The following is an 18938-nucleotide window of genomic DNA, read 5'->3' on the forward strand; positions in this document are numbered from 1 at the left end:
CCCAATAATTTGGAAGTTAACCCCACCTGCGTTAACATTTGGTCCTTCGAAGCCACATTGGCAGTAGCAACATTTTGGGTACCGTCGACAATTTTGGTTCTCTCAGTACGAGCCAACGAGGAAGCATCCTCTCTCTCACCGGTATCAACACCAGGTGTACACACTCACAGCGACGTCACCAAGACGCCATCGTCAACAAGACAAATTTTCACATTGATCGTCAACAAGACGACTTCATATTCATCGTTCATCAGACAACGTCACCAAGACGTCATCGTCTGCAAACGATCTCACAGCCATCGTCAACAGAACGAAAGCTCATCAAAAAGGTCAGCCCTTCCATTTATCATTATCCCTTTTTTTGCTTGCTCAAATAGGCATTGTGTGTAACTTTTCATAAAGCATCGCGATTTTTACTTTGCTAAAATGGCAGAACAAAAATTAATAAATCTCAAATTCAAAAGATCGCAAATCTTTAACAAATTAAGCAGAATTAATGAATTCATCACTACGTTCAAGCCAACTGATCAAATTTCTTTGGTTAAGTCTCGTTTGGATGTAGCTCGATCAACACTTGCAGAATTTGAAAAAGTTAACTTCGACATTGTTGACCGGACACCAGTTGAATCACAAGCACAGGCAAATGAACAAATACAATTTGAAACTTTATATTACAGTATTGTATCAAATTTAGAAAATTTAATTGAAAATGCAGTACAACAAAATGAGACTGCAACAGCTATTCTCAAAGATGCGAAGAGTCAAAATCGTAGCAAATTAATTTTGCCAACAATTCAAATTCCGGAATTCAATGGAGCCTTTGAAGCATGGTTAGCATTCAGGGATATTTTTCAGACTCTGATTCACAACAATCCAGAACTGAATAACATCGAAAAATTTCATTACTTAAGGTCATCTCTCAAGGGCGATGCATCCAAAACAATAGAGAGCCTTCCATTAATTGAAACAAATTATGAAGTGGCTTGGTCTTTGTTAAAAAATCGGTTCGAAAACGAGCGATTATTAATTCATGCACATGTTCGGAAAATTCTGAATTTCCCAAATATTCCAAAAAGTTCGGCTACCAATTTAAGACAACTAGTCGATGACTTATCAATTAACCTTGAAGCGTTAAAATCGTTAAACGTATCAATTGATACATGGGACGCGATTCTGATTCCAGTTATTACAGAAAAATTGGATTTTCAATCTTCGAAAGAATGGCAATCAAGACTATCAAACAATTTGCCAACATTGGATGAATTAAAGACCTTTCTTCAATCTCGGTGTCAGTATCTAGAATCAATTGAATACAATTTTCAAAAGCCTCAAAGCGCAACTGTTCTAACAAAGGGACACTCTAAACCTAAATTTCAATCACATGTCGTAACAAATGAAAAAAGACACTGTGTAATTTGCAAGGGTAAAAATCATTTTATCTACAATTGCAATCATTTTCTCCGTATGAAAGTTGCGGAACGAATAAAACAAATAAACTCGTTAAAGCTATGCGTTAATTGTTTACATGATAATCACCTAACGGAACATTGTAAATCAAAACGAACGTGTCGCGAATGCAACCAAAATCATAACACATTATTGCATCACAATTCCGGTGAAGATTCAAAAGAGTCGGTTACGTCAACAAGCTCTTCTCTTCATTCTAAGAACGGTTCAAAGCAAGAGATGCTTCTCGCAACTGCTATTGTTCTCATAAAGGACATTAATGGTTATTTACAGAAATGCAGAGTTTTACTCGACAACGGGTCACAGTCAAATTTTATAACCAAACGAATGTGTAAAATGTTAGGCTTGAAAACGACTTCTTCGAATAATGCAATCGTAGGCGTTGGTAATCAGCAAACCGTCTCGACAGAATCCGTAGACGTTACAATCAAATCGGTTCATAAAAATTACAACGCACACGTCACATGTTTTGTCTTGAAAGAAATTAGTGCAAGCTTGCCTTCAAATAGTTTCTCAATTGATAACCTACACATTCCTTCCGAGTTACCTTTAGCGGACGATCAATTTTACCTTTCAGATAAAATTGATTTACTTTTGGGCACAGAATTGTTTTTCGAACTCCTGCTAGATGGTAAATTTCAAATTGACGGTAAACGGCTGTACTTACAGAATACCCAACTAGGTTGGATCATTGCGGGACCGCTTGATATTCCGCGAAATAAAGTGAGTCGGTGTAACCTTGCCATAAATTCATCTCTGGACTTGGAAAACCAAATAGAACGATTCTGGGAACTTGAAGGTTATCACCCCATCCAAAAACATTTGACTTCCGATGAAAAATTTGCGGAAACGCATTTCTTGAACACGTTCACACGTGATGATGGTCGTTTTGTAGTTAATCTTCCTATAAAGGACAATGTCATGTCACTAGGACAATCAGACCAACAAGCCAAAAGGCGTTTTTTTAATCTTGAAAATCGATTAAAGAAAAGTCCAGCACTTAAAGCAAAGTATGTCGAATTTATGACGGAATATTCTGACTTGGGCCACATGGAATTAGTCTCGAATAATGAATCAGACAATTCAGAAACGTATTATTTACCGCATCATCCTGTCTTTAAGGACAAACAACCGTCCTCAAAATTACGCGTCGTCTTCGATGCTTCCGCCAAATCGACCAATGGCAAAAGTTTGAACGATAATTTGGTCGTGGGCCCCACAATTCAAGACGAACTATTATCCATCATTCTGCGTTTTCGTACATTTCAATACGTATTTTGTGCTGATATCGTCAAAATGTACAGACAAATTTTAATCGATTCGAATCAAACTGATTATCAGCGTATATTTTGGCGCAGCGATAGCGATGACGAATTGCGGACTTATCGCTTAACAACGGTCACGTATGGTACTTCATCGGCGCCATTCTTGGCCGTACGTTGTTTACATCAATTGGCGCATGAAAATCGTGAAAAATTCCCGGAGGCGGCAGATATTATTTTACGAGATTTTTACATAGACGACTTAATTACGGGCGGTAACTCAATTGAAGAACTACAATCAATTCAACATCAACTGATAGAAATTTTGCGATCAGCTAAATTCGAATTAGCTAAATGGGCGTCAAACAACATAAACTTATTGCCAAACTCTGGCAAGGATTTAATAGATACCACAATAAATCTCGATAAACAACAAGATACCAAAACATTGGGTCTTTTTTGGAATTGCAATCAAGATACGTTACGGTATAATGTTCAAAACATTCTTATACCAAGTGAGTTAACAAAAAGAACGTTACTTTCGATGATTTGTCGCATCTTCGATCCACTTGGCTTAATTAACCCGATTGTAACAGTGGCAAAACTTCTTATGCAACAACTATGGGGATTGAAATTATCATGGGATGAATCGCTACCTGACGACATTAGTGAACAGTGGACACAATTGGCCAACGATTTACAAAAAATCGGAAAATGTCGAATTCCTCGGAACGTGGTACCAGCAGAAACGGTTTCTATCGAACTCCACGGTTTTAGCGATGCGTCGGAAAGAGCGTATGGAGCTGCCCTGTATTTAAAATGCACAAATTCAAACGGTGAAACGCATGCAAATTTATTAATTGCAAAATCGCGCGTGGCTCCTCTTAAAACGCAAACGATTCCCAGACTTGAACTTCTTGCGGCGCAACTGCTCGCTCAGTTAACAAATCAAACAACACAATCATTAAATTTAAAAATCGACAAGCTCAATTTTTGGACAGATTCAACCATCGTTCTCTGTTGGTTATCAAAACCTCCATCTACCTGGAAAACATTTGTCTCAAATCGAGTTGCGGATATTCAAAACTTGACAAACATTCATGATTGGCACCACGTACCTAGTAATGAAAACCCAGCTGACATAATTTCGCGAGGAAGTACAGCTGAACAATTGATAAACAATTGTTTATGGTGGCATGGCCCCAACTGGTTAATTTGTGATCGTGAAATGTGTTCAGACGCATTTATCCAAAACGAGGATTTTGAAAACATTCCGGAACAAAAAAGGATAACTAAAACGACTTTGGTTAGTACTACGAACTCATGTGACTTGTTGAACAGATTTTCAAGTTTTACTAAATTAAAACGGATCATAGCATACATTTTGAGATTTGCAAACAATACCAAAAAAGGAAACGCGAAACAAACAGGTCATTTAAGTTCTGAGGAGCTAAATAACTCAGAAAGGTTAATCATCAAATTAATGCAACTCGAGTCTTTTGCTCAACAAATTCAAGAATTAAAATCTTCAAATGTTGTTAATAAAAGCAGTTCATTAAAAGGTCTAGATCCATTTGTTGATAATAACGGAGTACTAAGAGTAGGAGGTAGACTAAAAAATTCTCGATACCCATTCGACAAGAAGCATCCCATGGTTTTACCAAAAAATCATTTTGTTACCTCTTTAATAATTCAATTTTATCACAAACAAAATTTACATGCGGGCGCCCAAGCCACATTATCAGCGCTGCGGCAAAGGTTCTGGATTGTTGCCGGAAGGAGCAAAGTGAGACAAGTACTCCATAAATGTATATCATGCTTCAAGGTAAAGCCAATTATTGCCTATCAAAAAATGGGTGATCTTCCGCAAGACAGATTAGAGCCGGCTAGACCCTTCATTAACACTGGAGTAGACTATGGTGGGCCTATTTTGATCAAGGAGTCTAAAGGTCGTGGTAGAAAAACATTAAAGTCATATATTTGTGTATTCATTTGTCTTTGCACCAAGGCGATTCACCTTGAACTGGTCACAGATTTGACAACAGACAGTTTTTTGAACGCCTTAAGACGACTTATTTCCCGACGAGGCATGGTCAAACATTTTCGGTCGGATAACGGAAAAAATTTTGTCGGAGCTAATAATGAACTTGTCAAATTAGCTGAATTCTTCAAAACTTCCGACTTTTATAAAGATGTTATCACCGTTTTGTCCAATGATAACATCAAATGGTCCTTTTCACCACCAAGGTCACCTAACTTTGCTGGTTTAATGGAAGCTGGAGTAAAATCAGTTAAATATCATCTCAAACGTGTCGTGGGTGACACTTTACTTACGTATGAGGAGTTGTACACACTGCTAACACGAGTAGAAGCATGCCTTAATTCCCGTCCTTTAATTCCATTATCAAACGACCCGAACGACTTGATGGCTCTAACCCCTGCTCACTTTTTGATTGGAGAAGTCCTAACTGCTCCGCTTGAACATGATTTACGAGAACTAGCAGAGAATAAACTTTCGCGCTGGCAGTTAATAGAGAAAATGCGCTGGCATTTTTGGAACAGGTGGAAGAAGGAGTACACATCTCAGCTACAAGGCCGCTCCAAATGGAGATCCGGAGATGCAATTGGCCTCCAACCAGGAGCTATGGTATTAATGGTAGAAGACGGTTTACCTCCACTATGTTGGGCCTTGGGGCGTATCCAGGCAATCCATCCAGGAAGGGATGGTGTCGCAAGAGTGGCCTCGGTTCGAACCACAAAAGGAGTGTACAAACGTGGTGTTTCTAAGTTGTGTGTGCTCCCAATTAATGACAAGTAGTGAAAAGGTGAAGCGAAAAAAGGGGAACAGCGAGTTTTCTTGAACAATTTATTTCGTTCAATTTTTTGTTAATTGTGTTTTGATTTTTTCTTGTTTTTGTTATTTGTTTATTTTTATTTTTTATTTATTCATTGTATTTCAAGTTTTTTGTTGAAGCCTACAAACCTTCAAGGGGGGCGGCTATGTTGCGTACCCAACGCACATGCATTTTCATGGAAAGCGCCACACTGATTCAGACAGAGATGTGTGGTGGGGATGCGCTAGCCGCCGCCACAAGCAGTGTGTTGTCGGCGGTAAGACAGTAATGTACAAGTAAAATAAACTGTAGAAACCAGCACCCAATAATTTGGAAGTTAACCCCACCTGCGTTAACACAGCCGTTGAATCTAGGTAAAAAGTCATGATTTTGTAGATTTCGTGCTCTTCTTGGCGAATTCAAGATAGAAAACAACGAAAATCGGCGAGAAATCGTCGTTTTGCATCGAAATATGCGGTTTTCTCTAAAAATTTTGATGATTTCGTGCAGAATTCTGCTGTTTTCTTGCAATTCAGCCGTTGAATCTTGGTAAAAAGTGATGATTTTGTAGATTTCGTGCTCTTCTTTGCAAATTCAAGCCAGAAAACAACGAAAATCGGCGAGAAATCGTCGTTTTGCATCGAAATATGCGGTTTTCTGTAAGAATTTTGATGATTTCGTGCAGAATTCTGCTGTTTTCTTGCAATTCAGCCGTTGAATCTTGGTAAAAAGTCATGATTTTGTAGATTTCGTGCTCTTCTTTGCGAATTCAAGCCAGAAAACAACGAAAATCGGCGAGAAATCGTCGTTTTGCATCGAAATATGCGGTTTTCTGTAAGAATTTTGATGATTTCGTGCAGAATTCTGCTGTTTTCTTGCAATTCAGCCGTTGAATCTAGGTAAAAAGTCATGATTTTGTAGATTTCGTGCTCTTCTTTGCGAATTCAAGCCAGAAAACAACGAAAATCGGCGAGAAATCGTCGTTTTGCATCAAAATATGCGGTTTTCTCTAAGAATTTTGATGATTTCGTGCAAAATTCTGCTGTTTTCTTGCAATTCAGCCGTTGAATCTTGGTAAAAAGTCATGATTTTGTAGATTTCGTGCTCCTCTTTGCGAATTCAAGCCAGAAAACAACGAAAATCGCCGAGAAATCGTCGTTTTGCATCGAAATATGCGGTTTTCTGTAAGAATTTTGATGATTTCGTGCAGAATTCTGCTGTTTTCTTGCAATTCAGCCGTTGAATCTTGGTAAAAAGTCATGACTTTGTAGATTTCGTGCTCTTCTTTGCGAATTCAAGATAGAAAACAACGAAAATCAGCGAGAAATCGTCGTTTTGCATCGAAATATGCGGTTTTCTCTAAGAATTTTGATGATTTCGTGCAGAATTCTGCTGTTTTCTTGCAATTCAGCCGTTGAATCTTGGTAAAAAGTGATGATTTTGTAGATTTCGTGCTCTTCTTTGCGAATTCAAGCCAGAAAACAACGAAAATCGGCGAGAAATCGTCGTTTTGCATCAAAATATGCGGTTTTCTCTAAGAATTTTGATGATTTCGTGCAGAATTCTGCTGTTTTCTTGCAATTCAGCCGTTGAATCTTGGTAAAAAGTCATGATTTTGTAGATTTCGTGCTCCTCTTTGCGAATTCAAGCCAGAAAACAACGAAAATCGCCGAGAAATCGTCGTTTTGCATCGAAATCTGCGGTTTTCTGTAAGAATTTTGATGATTTCGTGCAGAATTCTGCTGTTTTCTTGCAATTCAGCCGTTGAATCTTGGTAAAAAGTCATGATTTTGTAGATTTCGTGCTCTTCTTTGCGAATTCAAGATAGAAAACAACGAAAATCAGAGAGAAAACGTCGTTTTGCATCGAAATATGCGGTTTTCTGTAAGAATTTTGATGATTTCGTGCAGAATTCTGCTGTTTTCTTGCAATTCAGCCGTTGAATCTTGGTAAAAAGTCATGATTTTGTAGATTTCGTGCTCTTCTTTGCGAATTCAAGATAGGAAACAACGAAAATCGGCGAGAAATCGTCGTTTTGCATCGAAATATGCGGATTTCTGTAAGAATTTTGATGATTTCGTGCAGAATTCTGCTGTTTTCTTGCAATTCAGCCGTTGAGTCTTGGTAAAAAGTCATGATTTTGTAGATTTCGTGCTCTTCTTTGCGAATTCAAGATAGAAAACAGCGAAAATCAGCGAGAAATCGTCGTTTTGCATCGAAATATGCGGTTTTCTCTAAGAATTTTGATGATTTCGTGCAGAATTCTGCTGTTTTCTTGCAATTCAGCTGTTGAATCTTGGTAAAAAGTCATGATTTTGTAGATTTCGTGCTCTTCTTTGCAAATTCATGCTAGAAAACAACGAAAATCGGCGAGAAATCGTCGTTTTGCATCGAAATATGCAGTTTTCTGTAAGAATTTTGATGATTTTGTGCAGAATTCTGCTGTTTTCTTGCAATTCAGCCGTTGAATCTTGGTAAAAAGTCATGATTTTGTAGATTTCGTGCTCTTCTTTGCGAATTCAAGCCAGAAAACAACGAAAATCGGCGAGAAATCGTCGTTTTGCATCGAAATATGCGGTTTTCTGTAAGAATTTTGATGATTTCGTGCAGAATTCTGCTGTTTTCTTGCAATTCAGCCGTTGAATCTAGGTAAAAAGTCATGATTTTGTAGATTTCGCGCTCTTCTTGGCGAATTCAAGATAGAAAACAACGAAAATCGGCGAGAAATCGTCGTTTTGCATCGAAATATGCGGTTTTCTCTAAGAATTTTGATGATTTCGTGCAGAATTCTGCTGTTTTCTTGCAATTCAGCCGTTGAATCTTGGTAAAAAGTCATGATTTTGTAGATTTCGTGCTCTTCTTTGCGAATTCAAGATAGAAAACAACGAAAATCAGCGAGAAAACGTCGTTTTGCATCGAAATATTCGGTTTTCTGTAAGAATTTTGATGATTTCGTGCAGAATTCTGCTGTTTTCTTGCAATTCAGCCGTTGAATCTTGGTAAAAAGTCATGATTTTGTAGATTTCGTGCTCTTCTTTGCGAATTCAAGATAGAAAACAACGAAAATCGGCGAGAAATCGTCGTTTTGCATCGAAATATGCGGTTTTCTCTAAAAATTTTGATGATTTCGTGCAGAATTCTGCTGTTTTCTTGCAATTCAGCCGTTGAATCTTGGTAAAAAGTGATGATTTTGTAGATTTCGTGCTCTTCTTTGCAAATTCAAGCCAGAAAACAACGAAAATCGGCGAGAAATCGTCGTTTTGCATCGAAATATGCGGTTTTCTCTAAGAATTTTGACGATTTCGCGCAGAATTCTGCTGTTTTCTTGCAATTCAGCCGTTGAATCTTGGTAAAAAGTCATGATTTCGTAGATTTCGTGCTCTTCTTTGCAAATTCATGCCAGAAAACAACGAAAATCGGCGAGAAATCGTCGTTTTGCATCGAAATATGAGGTTTTCTGTAAGAATTTTGATGATTTCGTGCAGAATTCTGCTGTTTTCTTGCAATTCAGCCGTTGAATCTTGGTAAAAAGTCATGATTTTGTAGATTTCGTGCTCTTCTTTGCGAATTCAAGCCAGAAAACAACGAAAATCGGCGAGAAATCTTCGTTTTGCATCGAAATATGCGGTTTTCTGTAAGAATTTTGATGATTTCGTGCAGAATTCTGCTGTTTTCTTGCAATTCAGCCGTTGAATAAAGGTAAAAAGTCATGATTTTGTAGATTTCGTGCTCTTCTTTGCGAATTCAAGCCAGAAAACAACGAAAATCGGCGAGAAATCGTCGTTTTGCATCGAAATATGCGGTTTTCTGTAAGAATTTTGATGATTTCGTGCAGAATTCTGCTGTTTTCTTGCAATTCAGCCGTTGAATCTAGGTAAAAAGTCATGATTTTGTAGATTTCGTGCTCTTCTTGGCGAATTCAAGATAGAAAACAACGAAAATCGGCGAGAAATCGTCGTTTTGGATCGAAATATGCGGTTTTCTCTAAGAATTTTGATGATTTCGTGCAGAATTCTGCTGTTTTCTTGCAATTCAGCCGTTGAATCTTGGTAAAAAGTCATGATTTTGTAGATTTCGTGCTCCTCTTTGCGAATTCAAGCCAGAAAACAACGAAAATCGCCGAGAAATCGTCGTTTTGCATCGAAATATGCGGTTTTCTGTAAGAATTTTGATGATTTCGTGCAGAATTCTGCTGTTTTCTTGCAATTCAGCCGTTGAATCTTGGTAAAAAGTCATGATTTTGTAGATTTCGTGCTCTTCTTTGCGAATTCAAGATAGAAAACAACGAAAATCAGCGAGAAAACGTCGTTTTGCATCGAAATATGCGGTTTTCTGTAAGAATTTTGATGATTTCGTGCAAAATTCTGCCGTTTTCTTGCAATTCAGCCGTTGCATCTTGGTAAAAAGTCATGATTTTGTAGATTTCGTGCTCTTCTTTGCAAATTCATGCCAGAAAACAACGAAAATCGGCGAGAAATCGTCGTTTTGCATCGAAATATGCGGTTTTCTGTAAGAATTTTGATGATTTCGTGCAGAATTCTGCTGTTTTCTTGCAATTCAGCTGTTGAATCTTGGGAAAAAGTCATGATTTTGTAGATTTCGTGCTCTTCTTTGCGAATTCAAGATAGAAAACAACGGAAATCAGCGAGAAAACGTCGTTTTGCATCGAAATATGCGGTTTTCTCTAAGAATTTTGATGATTTCGTGCAGAATTCTGCTGTTTTCTTGCAATTCAGCCGTTGAATCTTGGTAAAAAGTCATGATTTTGTAGATTTCGTGCTCTTCTTTGCAAATTCAAGCCAGAAAACAACGAAAATCGGCGAGAAATCGTCGTTTTGCATCGAAATATGCGGTTTTCTGTAAGAATTTTGATGATTTCGTGCAGAATTCTGCTGTTTTCTTGCAATTCAGCCGTTGAATTTTGGTAAAAAGTCATGATTTTGTAGATTTCGTGCTCTTCTTTGCAAATTCAAGATAGAAAACAACGAAAATCGGCGAGAAATCGTCGTTTTGCATCGAAATATGCGGTTTTCTCTAAAAATGTTGATGATTTCGTGCAGAATTCTGCTGTTTTCTTGCAATTCAGCCGTTGAATCTTGGTAAAAAGTCATGATTTTGTAGATTTCGTGCTCTTCTTTGCAAATTCAAGCCAGAAAACAACGAAAATCGGCGAGAAATCGTCGTTTTGCATCGAAATATGCGGTTTTCTGTAAGAATTTTGATGATTTCGTGCAGAATTCTGCTGTTTTCTTGCAATTCAGCCGTTGAATTTTGGTAAAAAGTCATGATTTTGTAGATTTCGTGCTCTTCTTTGCGAATTCAAGATAGAAAACAACGAAAATCGGCGAGAAATCGTCGTTTTGCATCGAAATATGCGGTTTTCTCTAAAAATTTTGATGATTTCGTGCAGAATTCTGCTGTTTTCTTGCAATTCAGCCGTTGAATCTTGGTAAAAAGTGATGATTTCGTAGATTTCGTGCTCTTCTTTGCAAATTCAAGCCAGAAAACAACGAAAATCGGCGAGAAATCGTCGTTTTGCATCGAAATATGCGGTTTTCTGTAAGAATTTTGATGATTTCGTGCAGAATTCTGCTGTTTTCTTGCAATTCAGCCGTTGAGTCTTGGTAAAAAGTCATAATTTTGTAGATTTCGTGCTCTTCTTTGCAAATTCAAGCCAGAAAACAACGAAAATCGGCGAGAAATCGTCGTTTTGCATCGAAATATGCGGTTTTCTGTAAGAATTTTGATGATTTCGTGCAGAATTCTGCTGTTTTCTTGCAATTCAGCTGTTGAATCTTGGTAAAAAGTCATGATTTTGTAGATTTCGTGCGCTTCTTTGCGAATTCAAGATAGAAAACAACGAAAATCAGCGAGAAAACGTCGTTTTGCATCGAAATATGCGGTTTTCTCTAAGAAATTTGATGATTTCGTGCAGAATTCTGCTGTTTTCTTGCAATTCAGCCGTTGAATCTTGGTAAAAAGTCATGATTTTGTAGATTTCGTGCTCTTCTTTGCAAATTCATGCCAGAAAACAACAAAAATCGGCGAGAAATCGTCGTTTTGCATCGAAATATGCGGTTTTCTGTAAGAATTTTGATGATTTCGTGCAGAATTCTGCTGTTTTCTTGCAATTCAGCTGTTGAATCTTGGTAAAAAGTCATCATGTTGTAGATTTCGTGCTCTTCTTTGCGAATTCAAGATAGAAAACAACGAAAATCAGCGAGAAAACGTCGTTTTGCATCGAAATATGCGGTTTTCTCTAAGAATTTTGATGATTTCGTGCAGAATTCTGCTGTTTTCTTGCAATTCAGCCGTTGAATCTTGGTAAAAAGTCATGATTTTGTAGATTTCGTGCTCTTCTTTGCAAATTCAAGCCAGAAAACAACGAAAATCGGCGAGAAATCGTCGTTTTGCATCGAAATATGCGGATTTCTGTAAGAATTTTGATGATTTCGTGCAGAATTCTGCTGTTTTCTTGCAATTCAGCCGTTGAATCTTGGTAAAAAGTGATGATTTTGAAGATTTCGTGCTCTTCTTTGCAAATTCAAGCCAGAAAACAACGAAAATCGGCGAGAAATCGTCGTTTTGCATCGAAATATGCGGTTTTCTGTAAGAACTTTGATGATTTCGTGCAGAATTCTGCTGTTTTCTTGCAATTCAGCCGTTGAATCTAGGTAAAAAGTCATGATTTTGTAGATTTCGTGCTCTTCTTTGCGAATTCAAGATAGAAAACAACGAAAATCAGCGAGAAAACGTCGTTTTGCATCGAAATATGCGGTTTTCTCTAAGAATTTTGATGATTTCGTGCAGAATTCTGCTGTTTTCTTGCAATTCAGCCGTTGAATCTTGGTAAAAAGTCATGATTTTGTAGATTTCGTGCTCTTCTTTGCAAATTCAAGCCAGAAAACAACGAAAATCGGCGAGAAATCGTCGTTTTGCATCGAAATATGCGGATTTCTGTAAGAATTTTGATGATTTCGTGCAGAATTCTGCTGTTTTCTTGCAATTCAGCCGTTGGAACTTGGTAAAAACTCATGATTTTGTAGATTTCGTGCTCTTCTTTGCAAATTCATGCCAGAAAACAACGAAAATCGGCGAGAAATCGTCGTTTTGCATCGAAATATGCGGTTTTCTGTAAGAATTTTGATGATTTCGTGCAGAATTCTGCTGTTTTCTTGCAATTCAGCCGTTGAATCTTGGTAAAAAGTCATGATTTTGTAGATTTCGTGCTCTTTTTGCGAATTAAAGCCAGAAAACAACGAAAATCGGCGAGAAATCGTCGTTTTGCATCGAAATATGCGGTTTTCTGTAAGAATTTTGATGATTTCGTGCAGAATTCTGCTGTTTTCTTGCAATTCAGCCGTTGAATCTAGGTAAAAAGTCATGATTTTGTAGATTTCGTGCTCTTCTTGGCGAATTCAAGATAGAAAACAACGAAAATCGGCGAGAAATCGTTGTTTTGCATCGAAATATGCAGTTTTCTCTAAGAATTTTGATGATTTCGTGCAGAATTCTGCTGTTTTCTTGCAATTCAGCCGTTGAATCTTGGTAAAAAGTGATGATTTTGTAGATTTCGTGCTCTTCTTTGCGAATTCAAGCCAGAAAACAACGAAAATCGGCGAGAAATCGTTGTTTTGCATCGAAATATGCGGTTTTCTGTAAGAATTTTGCTGATTTCGTGCAGAATTCTGCTGTTTTCTTGCAATTCAGCAGTTGAATCTTGGTAAAAAGTCGTGATTTTGTAGATTTCGTGCTCTTCTTTGCGAATTCAAGCCAGAAAACAACAAAAATCGGCGAGAAATCGTCGTTTTGCATCGAAATATGCGGTTTTCTGTAAGAATTTTGATGATTTCGTGCAGAATTCTGCTGTTTTCTTGCAATTCAGCCGTTGAATCTAGGTAAAAAGTCATGATTTTGTAGATTTCGTGCTCTTCTTGGCGAATTCAAGATAGAAAACAACGAAAATCGGCGAGAAATCGTCGATTTGCATCGAAATATGCGGTTTTCTCTAAGAATTTTGATGATTTCGTGCAGAATTCTGCTGTTTTCTTGCAATTCAGCCGTTGAATCTTGGTAAAAAGTGATGATTTTGTAGATTTTGTGCTCTTCTTTGCAAATTCAAGCCAGAAAACAACGAAAATCGGCGAGAAATCGTCGTTTTGCATCGAAATATGCGGTTTTCTGTAAGAATTTTGATGATTTCGTGCAGAATTCTGCTGTTTTCTTGCAATTCAGCCGTTGAATCTTGGTAAAAAGTCATGATTTTGTAGATTTCGTGCGCTTCTTTGCGAATTCAAGATAGAAAACAACGAAAATCAGCGAGAAAACGTCGTTTTGCATCGAAATATGCGGTTTTCTCTAAGAATTTTGATGATTTCGTGCAGAATTCTGCTGTTTTCTTGCAATTCAGCTGTTGAATCTTGGTAAAAAGTCATGATTTTGTAGATTTCGTGCTCTTCTTTGCAAATTCAAGCCAGAAAACAACGAAAATCGGCGAGAAATCGTCGTTTTGCATCGAAATATGCGGATTTCTGTAAGAATTTTGATGATTTCGTGCAGAATTCTGCTGTTTTCTTGCAATTCAGCCGTTGAATCTTGGTAAAAAGTGATGATTTTGTAGATTTCGTGCTCTTCTTTGCAAATTCAAGCCAGAAAACAACGAAAATCGGCGAGAAATCGTCGTTTTGCATCGAAATATGCGGTTTTCTGTAAGAACTTTGATGATTTCGTGCAGAATTCTGCTGTTTTCTTGCAATTCAGCCGTTGAATCTTGGTAAAAACTCATGATTTTGTAGATTTCGTGCTCTTCTTTGCGAATTCAAGATAGAAAACAACAAAAATCAGCGAGAAAACGTCGTTTTGCATCGAAATATGCGGTTTTCTCTAAAAATTTTGATGATTTCGTGCAGAATTCTGATGTTTTCTTGCAATTCAGCCGTTGAATCTTGGTAAAAAGTCATGATTTTGTAGATTTCGTGCTCTTCTTTGCGAATTCAAGATAGAAAACAACGAAAATCAGCGAGAAAACGTCGTTTTGCATCGAAATATGCGGTTTTCTCTAAGAATTTTGATGATTTCGTGCAGAATTCTGCTGTTTTCTTGCAATTCAGCCGTTGGAACTTGGTAAAAAGTCATGATTTTGTAGATTTCGTGCTCTTCTTTGCAAATTCATGCCAGAAAACAACGAAAATCGGCGAGAAATCGTCGTTTTGCATCGAAATATGCGGTTTTCTGTAAGAATTTTGATGATTTCGTGCAGAATTCTGCTGTTTTCTTGCAATTCAGCCGTTGAATCTTGGTAAAAAGTCATGATTTTGTAGATTTCGTGCTCTTCTTTGCGAATTAAAGCCAGAAAACAACGAAAATCGGCGAGAAATCGTCGTTTTGCATCGAAATATGCGGTTTTCTGTAAGAATTTTGATGATTTCGTGCAGAATTCTGCTGTTTTCTTGCAATTCAGCCGTTGAATCTAGGTAAAAAGTCATGATTTTGTAGATTTCGTGCTCTTCTTGGCGAATTCAAGATAGAAAACAACGAAAATCGGCGAGAAATCGTTGTTTTGCATCGAAATATGCAGTTTTCTCTAAGAATTTTGATGATTTCGTGCAGAATTCTGCTGTTTTCTTGCAATTCAGCCGTTGAATCTTGGTAAAAAGTGATGATTTTGTAGATTTCGTGCTCTTCTTTGCGAATTCAAGCCAGAAAACAACGAAAATCGGCGAGAAATCGTTGTTTTGCATCGAAATATGCGGTTTTCTGTAAGAATTTTGATGATTTCGTGCAGAATTCTGCTGTTTTCTTGCAATTCAGCAGTTGAATCTTGGTAAAAAGTCATGATTTTGTAGATTTCGTGCTCTTCTTGGCGAATTCAAGATAGAAAACAACGAAAATCGGCGAGAAATCGTCGATTTGCATCGAAATATGCGGTTTTCTGTAAGAATTTTGATGATTTCGTGCAGAATTCTGCTGTTTTCTTGCAATTCAGCCGTTGAATCTTGGTAAAAAGTGATGATTTTGTAGATTTTGTGCTCTTCTTTGCAAATTCAAGCCAGAAAACAACGAAAATCGGCGAGAAATCGTCGTTTTGCATCGAAATATGCGGTTTTCTGTAAGAATTTTGATGATTTCGTGCAGAATTCTGCTGTTTTCTTGCAATTCAGCCGTTGAATCTTGGTAAAAAGTCATGATTTTGTAGATTTCGTGCGCTTCTTTGCGAATTCAAGATAGAAAACAACGAAAATCAGCGAGAAAACGTCGTTTTGCATCGAAATATGCGGTTTTCTCTAAGAAATTTGATGATTTCGTGCAGAATTCTGCTGTTTTCTTGCAATTCAGCCGTTAAATCTTGGTAAAAAGTCATGATTTTGTAGATTTCGTGCTCTTCTTTGCAAATTCATGCCAGAAAACAACGAAAATCGGCGAGAAATCGTCGTTTTGCATCGAAATATGCGGTTTTCTGTAAGAATTTTGATGATTTCGTGCAGAATTCTGCTGTTTTCTTGCATTTCAGCCGTTGAATCTTGGTAAAAAGTGATGATTTTGTAGATTTCGTGCTCTTCTTTGCAAATTCAAGCCAGAAAACAACGAAAATCGGCGAGAAATCGTCGTTTTGCATCGAAATATGCGGTTTTCTGTAAGAACTTTGATGATTTCGTGCAGAATTCTGCTGTTTTCTTGCAATTCAGCCGTTGAATCTTGGTAAAAAGTCATGATTTTGTAGATTTCGTGCTCTTCTTTGCGAATTCAAGATAGAAAACAACGAAAATCAGCGAGAAAACGTCGTTTTGCATCGAAATATGCGGTTTTCTCTAAAAATTTTGATGATTTCGTGCAGAATTCTGATGTTTTCTTGCAATTCAGCCGTTGAATCTTGGTAAAAAGTCATGATTTTGTAGATTTCGTGCTCTTCTTTGCAAATTCATGCCAGAAAACAACGAAAATCGGCGAGAAATCGTCGTTTTGCATCGAAATATGCGGTTTTCTGTAAGAATTTTGATGATTTCGTGCAGAATTCTGCTGTTTTCTTGCAATTCAGCCGTTGAATCTTGGTAAAAAGTCATGATTTTGTAGATTTCGTGCTCTTCTTTGCGAATTCAAGCCAGAAAACAACGAAAATCGGCGAGAAATCGTCGTTTTGCATCGAAATATTCAGTTTTCTGTAAGAATTTTGATGATTTCGTGCAGAATTCTGCTGTTTTCTTGCAATTCAGCCGTTGAATCTAGGTAAAATGTCATGATTTTGTAGATTTCGTGCTCTTCTTGGCGAATTCAAGATAGAAAACAACGAAAATCGGCGAGAAATCGTTGTTTTGCATCGAAATATGCAGTTTTCTCTAAGAATTTTGATGATTTCGTGCAGAATTCTGCTGTTTTCTTGCAATTCAGCCGTTGAATCTTGGTAAAAAGTGATGATTTTGTAGATTTCGTGCTCTTCTTTGCGAATTCAAGCCAGAAAACAACGAAAATCGGCGAGAAATCGTTGTTTTGCATCGAAATATGCGGTTTTCTGTAAGAATTTTGATGATTTCGTGCAGAATTCTGCTGTTTTCTTGCAATTCAGCCGTTGAATCTTGGTAAAAAGTCATGATTTTGTAGATTTCGTGCTCTTCTTTGCGAATTCAAGCCAGAAAACAACGAAAATCGGCGAGAAATCGTCGTTTTGCATCGAAAAATGCGGTTTTCTGTAAAAATTTTGATGATTTCGTGCAGAATTCTGCTGTTTTCTTGCAATTCAGCCGTTGAATCTTGGTAAAAAGTCATGATTTTGTAGATTTCGTGCTCTTCTTTGCGAATTCAAGCCAGAAAACAACGAAAATCGGCGAGAAATCGTCGTTTTGCATCGAAATATGCGGTTTTCTGTAAGAATTTTGATGATTTCGTGCAGAATTCTGCTGTTTTCTTGCAATTCAGCCGTTGAATCTTGGTAAAAAGTCATGATTTTGTAGATTCCGTGCTCTTCTTTGCGAATTCAAGATAGAAAACAACAAAAATCAGCGAGAAATCATCGTTTTGCATCGAAATATGCGGTTTTCTCTAAAAATTTTGATGATTTCGTGCAGAATTCTGCTGTTTTCTTGCAATTCAGGCGTTGAATCTTGGTAAAAAGTGATGATTTTGTAGATTTCGTGCTCTTCTTTGCGAATTCAAGCCAGAAAACAACGAAAATAGGCGAGAAATCGTCGTTTTGCATCGAAATATGCGGTTTTCTGTAAGCATTTTGATGATTTCGTGCAGAATTCTGCTGTTTTCTTGCAATTCAGCCGTTGAATCTTGGTAAAAAGTGATGATTTTGTAGATTTCGTGCTCTTCTTTGCGAATTCAAGCCAGAAAACAACGAAAATCGGCGAGAAATCGTTGTTTTGCATCGAAATATGCGGTTTTCTGTGAGAATTTTGATGATTTCGTGCAGAATTCTGCTGTTTTCTTGCAATTCAGCCGTTGAATCTTGGTAAAAAGTCATGATTTTGTAGATTTCGTGCTCTTCTTTGCGAATTCAAGCCAGAAAACAACAAATATCGGCGAGAAATCGTCGATTTGCATCGAAAAATGCGGTTTTCTGTAAGAATTTTGATGATTTCGTGCAGAATTCTGCGGTTTTCTTGCAATTCAGCCGTTGAATCTTGGTAAAAGTCATGGTTTTGTAGATTTCGTGCTCTTCTTTGCGAATTCAAGCCAGAAAACAACGAAAATCGGCGAGAAATCGTCGTTTTGCATCGAAATATGCGGTTTTCTGTAAGAATTTTGATGATTTCGTGCAGAATTCTGCTGTTTTCTTGCAATTCAGCCGTTGAATCTTGGTAAAAAGTCATGATTTTGTAGATTTCGTGCTCTTCTTTGCGAATTCAAGCCAGAAAACAACGAAAATCGGCGAGAAATAATCGTTTTGCATCGAAATATGCGGTTTTCTGTAAGAATTTTGATGATTTCGTGCAGAATTCTGCTGTTTTCTTGCAATTCAGCCGTTGAATCTTGGTAAAATGTCATGATTTTGTAGATTTCGTGCTCTTCTTTGCGAATTCAAGATAGAAAACAACGAAAATCAGCGAGAAAACGTCGTTTTGCATCGAAATATGCGGTTTTCTCTAAAAATTTTGATGATTTCGTGCAGAATTCTGATGTTTTCTTGCAATTCAGCCGTAGAATCTTGGTAAAAAGTGATGATTTTGTAGATTTCGTGCTCTTCTTTGCGAATTCAAGCCAGAAAACAACGAAAATCGGCGAGAAATCTTTGTTTTGCATCGAAATATGCGGTTTTCTGTAAGAATTTTGATGATTTCGTGCAGAATTCTGCTGTTTTCTTGCAATTCAGCTGTTGAATCTTGGTAAAAAGTCATGATTTTGTAGATTTCGTGCTCTTCTTTGCGAATTCAAGCCA

At 37.3% G+C, this 18938-nt stretch overlaps 1 protein-coding gene across 1 annotated transcript in view; it reads left to right on the top strand.

Annotated features, from left to right (window-relative positions):
• The first annotated feature begins 426 nt into the window (after positions 1 to 426).
• Positions 427 to 18938, top strand: part of LOC148165964 (uncharacterized) — a 70973-nt gene continuing 52461 nt past the window's right edge. Inside the window, exons 1-4 of the mRNA XM_088049555.1 lie at positions 427 to 5519; positions 5561 to 5621; positions 5691 to 5840; positions 5883 to 5899. Of these exons, the coding sequence (XP_087905681.1) occupies positions 427 to 5519; positions 5561 to 5621; positions 5691 to 5840; positions 5883 to 5899 (5321 nt within the window). The remainder of the gene's footprint in view (positions 5520 to 5560; positions 5622 to 5690; positions 5841 to 5882; positions 5900 to 18938) is intronic.

The sequence above is a fragment of the Gnatocerus cornutus genome, unplaced genomic scaffold (assembly GCF_029298725.1).
Source record: "Gnatocerus cornutus isolate USDA-ARS CGAHR unplaced genomic scaffold, icGnaCorn1.1 ctg00000066.1, whole genome shotgun sequence".
NCBI lineage: Eukaryota > Metazoa > Arthropoda > Insecta > Coleoptera > Tenebrionidae > Gnatocerus > Gnatocerus cornutus.